Source organism: Apaloderma vittatum, unplaced genomic scaffold (assembly GCF_000703405.1).
Source record: "Apaloderma vittatum isolate BGI_N311 unplaced genomic scaffold, ASM70340v1 scaffold12241, whole genome shotgun sequence".
NCBI lineage: Eukaryota > Metazoa > Chordata > Aves > Trogoniformes > Trogonidae > Apaloderma > Apaloderma vittatum.
Genome location: NW_009697458.1, coordinates 1 through 10,984, shown reverse-complemented (window position 1 = coordinate 10,984; position 10,984 = coordinate 1). Strand labels below are relative to the sequence as shown.

Sequence of the window (10,984 nt, the reverse complement as noted above, 5' to 3'; positions counted from 1 at the left end):
TTGTGAAGGAGACTCCGGGGCAACTCTCTGCATTCCTTAAAAACCAAATTAGATTACGTTAGCGGGGGTGGGGGACCACAACAACAATACGAAAAAAAACCAAAACCACAACCCAAAAGCCCCCAAACCCCACAATAATGCTTTTAAGGCAAACGTTTTCTCTTGTTATGAATTTTGTGCTGGTCTTTTAAAGAATTTGAACTGTAAATGCTGTGATTTAATTTTTTTTTTTCTCCTGCACAGGTATCGTGTTTGTTTCTAAACACATGTCAGAGCAGGCTGAGGGATGCAGCCATTGCTGTGGGGCAGTTTTAAGATTCTCGACTTACTTTTTTTGAGATATTTTGCATTATTCCCCAAAATACTTGACCTCCCTTACAAAGAAGGAAATCTGTTCACTAAGATCCCAGACCTGTTTCCAGGTTTGTCTGCTCTTCTGACCGTGGCTCAATTTCTTGTGGCGGCCCTCCTGGCGGCAGCGCTGACCCTAAATACAGCGGCGACGGTTCAGCTCCATACGGATTTGAAAATCCCGGAGGTGCAAAGCCGGCTCCTGGACCGATAGGCTGAGGAGCCACTGAATAGAAAGGGACACTTCGGACAGCTTCCTGGTCACCAGGAGGAATCACGGCAGCTGATCCATCAAGGACAGCCTGAGGTACTGCGGCACAAAAAGAAAAATTATTAAAAAATAAAAAATAAGAGTTATAGCTAAAGAGAAATTCCAGTGTGTGAACCTTTTACCCTGTGAATACAAAGATACAAGACAGAAGTGAAATCTCACTGTTTATACCACCCTCTTAAATGATTTCTTATACCAGAAACCTGAAAGATTTCTTTTCTGTTCGTCACGAAGCAGGACGGGGAACACTCACCTGAAGGCATGAGCTGCACACTCTGCATCTGTTGAGCCATCCCAGGTAACAGGGATGCCAACAAGGCATTTTCAGCACCTGGACCCATGTCACGGCCAACTCCTGCTCCGTCGCACTGACTGGCCCGGTCTAGCTCAGAGCTGGGCGTGCTGCACGGGTACGGCGGGGGGGTGGATCTGTCTGCGTTATAAGCGATTGCACCCTCCTGCACAAAAAAGCAAGATCTTCTTAACTGCACCAGGCATGAAGTTCATAGGCAAGGGAACACAGAGCAAAGGAAATCTTAAGAGTGAAAACAGCACACAGGATTTTTTTCAGTATTTAGTCACAAAAAATGAGTTGTCAGCCATGTGCAACCAAAACTTTTAAAGCTTTTTGTTTGTTTCTTTTCTGCTGTTGTTCTTTTGGTTTTTTTTATTTTATTTTTTAGATCAAAGACTAGTAAATTAGTTCAAGGCTCAAACTTCTAACAGCTCTCTTTAAACAAATGGTAATTATTCCCACTCTTGTTAAATGCTAGCTATACTAACCCGTGTGCAACTGTGTTTTCTTAAATTAGTTCAAGGCTCAAACTTCTAACAGCTCTCTTTAAACAAATGGTAATTATTCCCACTCTTGTTAGCTATACTAACCCACATGCAACCGTGTTTTCTTTCTGGCAAGCACATCCTCTTACAGCAGGAGCTGTTGCAACCCATTGAGCCCTGCAATTCTCTCTGCATTACAGTACTAAGCAACGTCTGTCTCATATAACATACATGACCCTTTGACTACTCTGTTTTGAACCTTAGGGCACCAAAGTGTGGTAAATCCACTTGGTTTAGATCATACCACTTGCGCATTACGACACAAGTATATCCTAAGGTCACTTCATATATTTCCATAATTAGCAGTATAAACAAAACCATTTTAAAAATTGTATTTACACTAATCCTTAAGAGAAAATGCTTCATGCTGAAAAGCACATTCTATACCTTGATCTGTCCATCCACATGTCGAAGCCTTACTAACCATGAAGGTTCAATAAAAGACTCCTGTTCTGGTTTTTCTTTTATCTGTGGGTCAAACAGGCGTAGCTGTGATGACACCTAGAAAAAGGAGTCGTTATAAAGTTAACCAGCCAACGGAAGGCAACTTTAGCCACAGTTTACCACTTACAGTAGGAAGGCACAAATACTTAACGCTTCCGTATCTTACCTGGATTAGCTGGCCAATAAGTACTGGTGAATAGTAATGTGGATCTTTAAGGACAGTTCTGGAAATCACTTCACAATAATGGAAAGCCTGAGCAGCAAGTCCCATTTCAGCGAGTCGGCAAGCATAGATGAATTTGAAAACCTATGAAACGCAAGCAGGTGGAATAAAACAAGCGATCCGAACATTCTCACAAGTATCACATGAAAGGCAGTCTGTCAGATATTTCATTATCAAATCTGCACTAGGCAGGAAAAATAAAATATGGCAAAAGCATTCAATTCTCCTCTTCCCCCCGTGCACCCAAGGGAAGTTATCTATTTTTGTACAGCTAGTGTCAGTACATTCCGCCAGATTGTTCTTTTGGAATATAGTTATGATAATAACCAAATTTAAACTTCAGAAATTTAGAGTGCACACATGAAAACTGCAAAAAGGAGACTGAAGTGACAACAGGAAAAAAAAATCTTGCTCTACATTAACCATGAGTATTTCACGCTACCATGGATAAAATACTTGCTGTGCTGAATACGGCACATGAGAAACTAAAAGTTCACATAAAACCTGTCAAAATACAAAAAAGAAACAGCTCTTCACCTGGAAATTGGGCAAGCAGCCAGGCTGAGTTCCTAGTGACTGTGCATACTCATAGGCTTCTGTTCGCTGAATGGCTTCGTTGGTGGCAAACTTAAGAAATGGCAAGCTGCGGGAGAACAGGAGAGGAAAGAGTATTATTAAACACTGAGATTGTACATGCTGACAATAAAGACAATCAAAAATAGTCAGAAACATGACTCTGTTAGACACACAACATCACTAACTTTTACTCCTCAAACAAGGGCAGGACTTCAAATAGTTATCTCAAAACCAGCTGCAGCTAGTGGTAAGAGGAGCCATGCCCTCAAGCCATTAAGCTTTCATCTTCGCAACTGAAAAGTCATGTTAAAAAAAAAAACAAAAAGGAAAGCCAAACCTATGATTTGATCCAATTAGGACGAGTTTTGTTGTCTTCCTTGTGTAAACTCCAAAACCAACCTGGGCCATAAGGTAACAAAAGTGAGCAGCATCCAGCAGGCCTTTGGAAGCTGTAAAGAAATATGCGACAGAACTCAGGATATCTCCCTCCGCCGGCACACTGTCACTTAGCGTCCCCTGTGGTTTTGGCTTCGCATTCAAATACCTTCACAACAGAGACATACCCATATAAAACTGTTCTGCTTTACATTTTACACAGTAATTGCTTGTTTTCAAAGAAAAATAAGCGGAGCCAAGCTGAGCAATTAAAGCTTTCAGAAAGCTTTTCCTTCAGTCATCACCCTGTTCGTTCCCCAAGAGTTACCAAGAGTGTCTCCCATGGTAGCAATGGTCCTGGATTCCAAGTCCACATTATTGGTCAAGTTGGATAACACCATTGCTAGATGAGGCCTCCAGTCTCCCCATTTCTCATCTCCACAGCACTAAAATTAGAAGAATTACTTAGTCAAATCAGTGACTGGAGCTCTGCATGGGCAAGTGTTTCAACCTAAAAAGGACCAAAAGAACTTATCTGACAATTCTAAGAAAAATCACAGGGAAAGGTTACTGTTGTGCACTAACTTCTCACTGCAGCACCTCCTGTCTCAGCTGCAGCTCCCACTTGAATCTTACCGTGGATGCAGCTGGCATCCTTCCAGACATGAGCTGGTAAACAGTCTGCAGAGGGTCATTAATTGGGAGACTGTTGGCAAATCTACAGAGACATCATACAGAGAAACAAAACACAAATAGGGGTAAGGAGTTACAATGTACTCAAACACTGAGCCGCAGTTAATCTAGCTTAGTTTAAGAGAAGGAAGCGCTGTTTGAAAATACTACACTGAAAAAGCAATTTTCCCCTGGATAACGTTCAAAAGCACAATGGTACTAGTTAACCGGATCTGCCGCGCTGAGATAGGTCAGCCCAAGCTATGAAAATCTCCGGATTCTCCCCACGCCACCTGACTTCACTTAGTACGTGATTTCACAAGCTCAGGAACCTGAGAGAAAGTTCTGTGCATGCTTTGTCTGCAGACAAACACATCTGCTTCTTTCAGGCAAGGAGAATGAAGGGTACAACAGTCATTCAGCTTTAACAATATTGACAACTCGTTTTTTGCAGGTTTTTCAAAGCTGACTGACAGCATGTGTCAAGCAAGCCAGCAGATGACACTGTTCAAATACCTTTTTATTCAAACAAGCGGCAAAGAATAACTTCTCAGCTTAAGTTTACGGCCAGAAGGCCCCAGAATAAAAAGTAAAAGATGACACCTGAATATACAGGTAAAATTAAAGCATAATTCTTGCAGGATCTACGAAGGATAACTCATGATTACAGTACCTGGTCATAACTCTCGCGTGCGTTCTGCTGTCCATTTTGCTGGCAAGTAGCAGAGCGTGACCCCATAAACCATGCTTCATGGCGGACTCCAGAGCATCCTAATTAATACAGAAATTACTTTCCTGGGAATAGCTTCCTGGGAATACTGCTTCCCAGTTTCCTGTGAGTACTGCTCAGATAAACAACAACTCTTTTACAGTAGTACTTTGTGACTGAATGCAAAATTGTTTAGATCAAATACTAATACACGCATATAATTTTCTTTAACATTATAAACTGTAGGACATAACTTTTTTTCCATATCTGGGGAGCGCAGGGCCATGAAATAGCCACTGCAAGTTACAGAAATTATTTTATCTGATGCCCAACGCTTAAAGATTTGTGAAAAATAAGCAAACAAAATAAGACACATGCAGTAGCTGGAACAACAGCACAAGCACTCACCTTCTTGCGACCATAAAGCAGCAACTCTCTGAATCTCTCCGTCTCTTTTTCAAGACTGTCAATTGTGGTTATAAGACTATCGGTGAGAAATGAGAGCTGGGCTTCTCCAGATTCTTCTTCCGCTTGCTCCAAAGCCTCGTTAGTGAAATCAATCAAATTTGCCTCATTAGGGGACTTCCCAGGAAGCCAAACTGTTTTATGATCTCGGAGCAGAAGTTCAGCCAGGTCTGTTCCCACAACAGTCTACACACGCAGACAGAAAAAACCCAGACAGTAAAAAAATCAATTATTTCATCATTGTCTTCATTTTATTTGCAACTTCAACAACAAGATGTTGAAGCACCTGTGAGCACCTCAGGACAAGTGACCCGTTTAGGAGTTCTACCAATCTGTGAGCTATTCCAAGATTAGTCATACACACATTACTGTCTTTTACATAAAGACCATTTTCTGTATAAAATGTTTTAGGATAGACAAAAATGAGTGGTGAAACATACCCCATTCTGCCTGCACAGCAGTACAATAAAGTCCCAAAGCAGACTCGCTGATTCTTTATCAATTAAATTTTCATTCTTAAAGCACTGTGTAGCTTTATTTTGTGCAAAATTAATAACATCCACTTTATGGGTGTCATCTCTGGGGAAAAAAAAAAAAAAATTAATGAGACCAATGTAAACATCCAGATCATTATTGTGATTAACACAAGGAACAAATTTAAAGCTCGCCTACTATTAAAGCAGGTGAAATGCCACAAATATTTAAGTCAGTTTAAATCCTGTAATTTGCAGACAACTCAAAACTCAATGAAGGAATTAATTCTTAATGCATGAAAGTTATTTCTGAAATCCGTAAGAACATACTTAGCAAGAGGACCAGGAAATGCTCTCATCTCTTCTTGCTCTGGAGAATGTTGTAACATCGTCTAAAACATAAACATAAACCATAGGAAATTCTTACAACTATAGATTTTGCTTTTCAACAGTAAAAACCCAGACCTGACCATAACCTGTAATCCAGCCTATACACTCAAACAGAATACTTAGTGACTTGCAACCTGCACAAGGGTACTAAATGATGAAATGTACTTTACACAGAATTCATCCTGTAGCAAAACATAAACCCAATCTCTTTACTCACAGACTAGAATCAGAACCACTGAGGCTGGAAAAGACCTTTAAGATCGAATCCAGCCATAAACCTGATACTGCCAAGTCAAATAATGTCCCCGAGGCTGCTCTAGTACTTGTATACAGTTCTATTTCCTTCTACCAATATTGTTGTGACACAAGAAGAATGAAAACACGCTCGTGATGTCAAAGGCCCAGCCCATCTAGGTGACAAGCAGTCCCCAGCCCTGCAGAGAACGGGTGAGGACAGGGTCGTTTCTATCGACAGCAACACACGATAAAAAACAACACAACTCCAGCCCTTCTGGGATATAAGGATTTTACATGAATAAAATTATAAGGAGCTGGATGATCCGATCATGACTACATGATCCCTCAGAAGAGAAGAATTTTTAAAGCTACTGTTTTACTTACAATTACAGCCCAAACACATGAAGATACATGTGCTGAGATACAAAAGAAAGTCAGGAAGCTACAGATCCAAGTTCCCTACTCCCCTTTCAAAAGAAAGATCCGTATTCCACCACCTCCCTTTTTTCTTTGAAACTTTACCTCCATACTGTGTATTTCAACCAGAGCTGGCTGTCCTTCTGAAGGCAGGTTTGGCAGCACTTTTATTAAGAAGCCCCCAGGACCAAATCTAGTACAGATATGAGGCACTGAAAACTTCTCCGGTGTTGAGGGCCTTAAAGGTGCTGAAATGGGGAGACAAAATAAAAAAAGAACCAAGTAACCTGTCTTGTAACCAAGGAAACCTGCCCATGTATCTATCCAACTCAGTAATCCTGCAGTACTAGCAGAAAAAAACCTTGAAACTCAATTTGGCTAAACTTTATATGCCACAACTAATCAGTCTCATTACAGATCTTCTGAAGGCTTGCAATAATAAGAACAAAAATAGACTACATAACTTTTAAAAATTCACTTATTTTTTTAATGCAGGGGCTTTGACTGCATTGGTCTCATTTCTGTGATTTCTGTAGAAATATGTGATGCATCTTGAAAGAGGTAACGACATACTTCAACATGCTCTGGAAAAGCTTTTCCAGAGGAAGTGTTTTGTTCCATACCAAAAAGCTAAGAAAAAATTATGGGGAAATCCAAAGTTTAAGCTAAACTTTTGTCATCTCCCATGAAGCACAAGCAGCAGAGTTAAAAATCTATCTAAAAAGACGTTTACAAATGGAATCATACAGTATTTGGTAGAAGCGCTGTCTAGCTACTACTGTTCTGTGACACTCAGGTTTCTGCAAGCACGTTATCCCTATGGTAAAAAGGAAACAAAATGTTGTTCCCACATACATATGCTGTAAACCAGCATTTTTATTCCTGTTCCTAGGCTCAGCAAACACAGGAAAAGTATCTCAGGCACTACGAGAGCACCAACTACTACCAGCAAACAACCTGACAAGCACGGTGCCTTCCCTCCTCCTAGCCCAGCGGCGCCGATACCTTGTTCGACGGTTGACCATCCGCTTTCGGTGGCGTAGCCATAGTCTGGAAAAGGCTGTTGTCCCTCAAAGTTGGCAGCGTACCCGCCGTACGGGTAATCTGCGTGGAGCGACACTGCCTGCGCGGTAGGTTCATACGCATTAGCCGTTAGATCGTGATTACTTCTATACAGCTGGCTCTAAATAGATCATATTAGTAACTGTTAGCAGAGAGCATGAAGTTACACAAGGCAAGCAACACCGCAAGCGTGATTCAGGACACTCAGCATTCTCCCAGCTTCAGTTATTTATACTGTTTGTACACCAGGCTGACTGCACCACTGCGTTTGAGAAAGCCACCCTGTAAGACCCCTGCAGCAGGGGATTATGAACAGAAGATTATGAATAGATCTCAGAGCTCTCTCTCAGTGTTTTTAGATACATTTGAGCTGTTCACACCCAGGTACGTTCACTTCTCGTTTATGTACTTGTGTCAAGAGTAACATTATATGAGTTACAGGTTCAAGTGTTGCTGCATCAGCAACTATAGATCAGAACAAGCTGTAATACTTTTATGGAAAATCTCAACAGATTAAACCTGATGAACAACTAAATGAATTCAGGTGCCTAAAGATTAACGCCTAAATGATTTCCAATACGACTTCCAATATCACTAAATTAATTGGAGTTCAGACTGGAAAACCACCTCCACTTCCAAGAAACATGACGAATCAATACCTAAGACTACAGCTAAAATGATACATTCCGCTAGCAAAGACTGCATGTCAGAAATCACTGAAATATTCTGTGGTTTTCCTAATTGGTACTTATGGTGTAAGTAGATGAGCAATCAGCTAGGTTTGGGGTTTGCTTTTTAAGTCGGAATAGCATCATACAAATACAGAGTTAGTCTTTTAATAGATCCCAAGTTCACTAATAGCATTCATGCTTGTGATAAGAAAAAATGACGTTAACACTGAAAGCCAGACACATTATCAACTACAGCCAAGCACAGTAAGGGCAAAGTTCTCACAAACAGCAAATGGATTCAGCAGAGGAAATTTTCCATTTCTGTGTGTGTGGCAACTTGCACAGCTGAGTGCTGCTTTTGCTTAAAGTTCTCTTGACAACTGTGATAAATATTAAGTTCAAAACTGTATTACCAAACAGCCTTAACTTACAGAACAAGTTTTCAACATACATACCCCCCAAGCTAAACCCAGAAACATTTCCATACTTCTAATGTTTCACCCACCCCTAACACAGAGAAAAGCCCAGCTCAGCTGAAAGGATACTTGATGTGGCCATTTGAAACTCACTTGTTGAGAGCGAGAGCTGAAACTGCTCTGGTGACTGTGAATGCTGCGGGAGCTCCGCAGACTATGACCAGAATGTTCACTGTGGACGCTGCGTCGATCAAATTCATCGCCATAAATATCTCTGTGGGGTTCAGATTCATCATCAAAACTTCCCGTAAAACGCGGATCGTATCTCCAGTTCTCTTCGTATCGGTCGTGCCTGAAGAACAGAGAAACGCACAAAGGAAAAAATGAGCAGAGCCACCCAGGTCCCCAGGGGAAGTGACTTCCCAGCATACATGGCAAGAAGAAAACAATGCCTAACTTGAGGAGGGCTTCGAGATTATTTCCTAGACTGGGGTTTTTATTACAGCAAACAAACTGACATTTCCTCCAGAAGTCAATCCAGAATATTCGAGATCAAGACCAACATCATACTCAGAGTTTGCTTTAAGAAAACCCACAGAAAGTTCACCTGATCCGAGAACGAGTTCTACTGCCTTAAATCATTTTCTTGAGAGTGATGTGACAGCTCATCTGGTTTTCCTCAACGATCTGTGTTAAAGCTACAGGAAGTACTAGCAACATACACCTGTGAAATACCTGTAATACTGCATTTTAACAGGATGCATCTGCATTCTAGAGAACATTTAGAGGATTTTAGTTACCCTGAAATTTCAGTGCCTGATAGAATTCTGACAACAGTTCATACATTTTGAAGGCTTTGGAGCAGATCTACAGCAAATAAAGTAGTATTTCTGTTAGGCGACAAGCAAAGCCTCAGCCTTTGCTTTAACTGCCATAGCTTAATTTTTTAGTGACGCATTTGACTATGGGGGATTCAGCCCTGAAGAAACCTATATGAGATCCTCTGCATTTGCTCAGACAAACACACGAGTTCTCTTGATTGTCATCAGCCCCCAGGCCCCAAACACACGAGTTCTCTGATTGTCACCAGCCCCCAGGCCCCAAACACCCGAGTTCTCTGATTGTCACCAGCCCCCCTGTGCTGCCCTCGCTTTGGGAAGAACACTTAGGGAACACAGATCAATGGACAAACCTGTTGCCATATGAATACGCTTCCCTCTTCTGGTAAGGATTGTGTTCAGCATCATACCAATACCTCTGATCGTAACTCCTCGGATCTCTGTATCTGGGGTCATAAGCTGATGAGTAACGTTCCCAGCGACTTGGATCTTTGGAAAATAAAAAGAAGTGGTTTAGGTACTGGAAACTTCTGCCTATAACCTTTTTCTACTCCTTTCTCTAGAATTACATGCTGATTTGGTCCTGAAGCACATAGCAAAACCGAAGTAATGTACTTAAAACTACATAAGTATGGTCCACTCATTTTTAGTTTAAAAAAAAAAAATAATAATAATAAAAAAAATCAATTTCACACCTTCCAGAGAAATAATTATTACAGTTAGTTAGTCTCCAATGGACAGCATTTACCATCAGACAGGTAATTCTTTTGTAGCACCTTTAAAACTCAGATGAAACATGGTAACAACTAAACAAATATTAACAGAATCTTTGCACTCACTCTTCAGAGCACCACACTAAATGCCTCAGGATGTGGACAGATGTTGCTTAAAATCCTCCCAGGCATTACACAAGCAATTATCTTCAGATTACCACTGCCAGTGTGTCTCTGTGAGCGTTCAGATAATTATGGACTAAACCAACTTCTAGTCAAGAGTCAGTTTCTGTTTACACGCACTTAAAATTTGCTTTACAAGTCTGCCTGCAGGTCACATACCAAGGATACACACCAAGGTTGTGGAAAGGGTACCAGCTTTATTAATATGGAAAAAACATAATAAATTATTTCATCTTAAAGTTTCTCCTCCCCATAAATTATCCTTTAAACATACATTTTTCTATGGAAAAATTCAGAGCTTCTTTTTGACATCTTACCTCCATAATCATATGAGTTTGGGTAATAGCCTGGATAATAATCACTCCATCCACTTTTTGTATAATAATCTTCAGTATACCCTTGCCTGAAAGAAAGCACACGGGTACAAAAAGTTAGTAAAATATGAAGAACTACATGCCACAACTGATCAGGTAGTTTAATATTGAAAATAATGCATTTACAGGAAATCAAGACTTTACAAACCAATGTATTACTAAATTGCACCATAAAAAGCTGACAGCATTTACAGGAAATCAAGACTTTACAAACCAATACATCACTAAATTGCACCATAAAAAGCTGACAGTCCTTTACTATACAATAACTCGGTGATTTTTG

At 40.5% G+C, this 10,984-nt stretch overlaps 1 protein-coding gene across 1 annotated transcript in view; it reads right to left on the bottom strand.

Annotated features, from left to right (window-relative positions):
• Nucleotides 1-10,776, bottom strand: part of LOC104280095 (protein transport protein Sec16A-like) — a gene marked incomplete at its 5' end in the record, with an annotated part of 16,931 nt that extends 6,155 nt beyond the window's left edge. The window contains 18 exon segments of the mRNA XM_009877641.1: nucleotides 4-35; nucleotides 413-661; nucleotides 876-1,080; nucleotides 1,850-1,963; nucleotides 2,073-2,213; nucleotides 2,667-2,772; nucleotides 3,043-3,154; nucleotides 3,409-3,526; nucleotides 3,717-3,798; nucleotides 4,426-4,523; nucleotides 4,870-5,112; nucleotides 5,367-5,505; nucleotides 5,730-5,791; nucleotides 6,549-6,691; nucleotides 7,449-7,626; nucleotides 8,746-8,944; nucleotides 9,785-9,920; nucleotides 10,645-10,776. Coding sequence (XP_009875943.1) covers nucleotides 4-35; nucleotides 413-661; nucleotides 876-1,080; nucleotides 1,850-1,963; nucleotides 2,073-2,213; nucleotides 2,667-2,772; nucleotides 3,043-3,154; nucleotides 3,409-3,526; nucleotides 3,717-3,798; nucleotides 4,426-4,523; nucleotides 4,870-5,112; nucleotides 5,367-5,505; nucleotides 5,730-5,791; nucleotides 6,549-6,691; nucleotides 7,449-7,626; nucleotides 8,746-8,944; nucleotides 9,785-9,920; nucleotides 10,645-10,776 — 2,489 coding nt within the window.
• Between the last annotated feature and the right edge of the window lie 208 nt (nucleotides 10,777-10,984).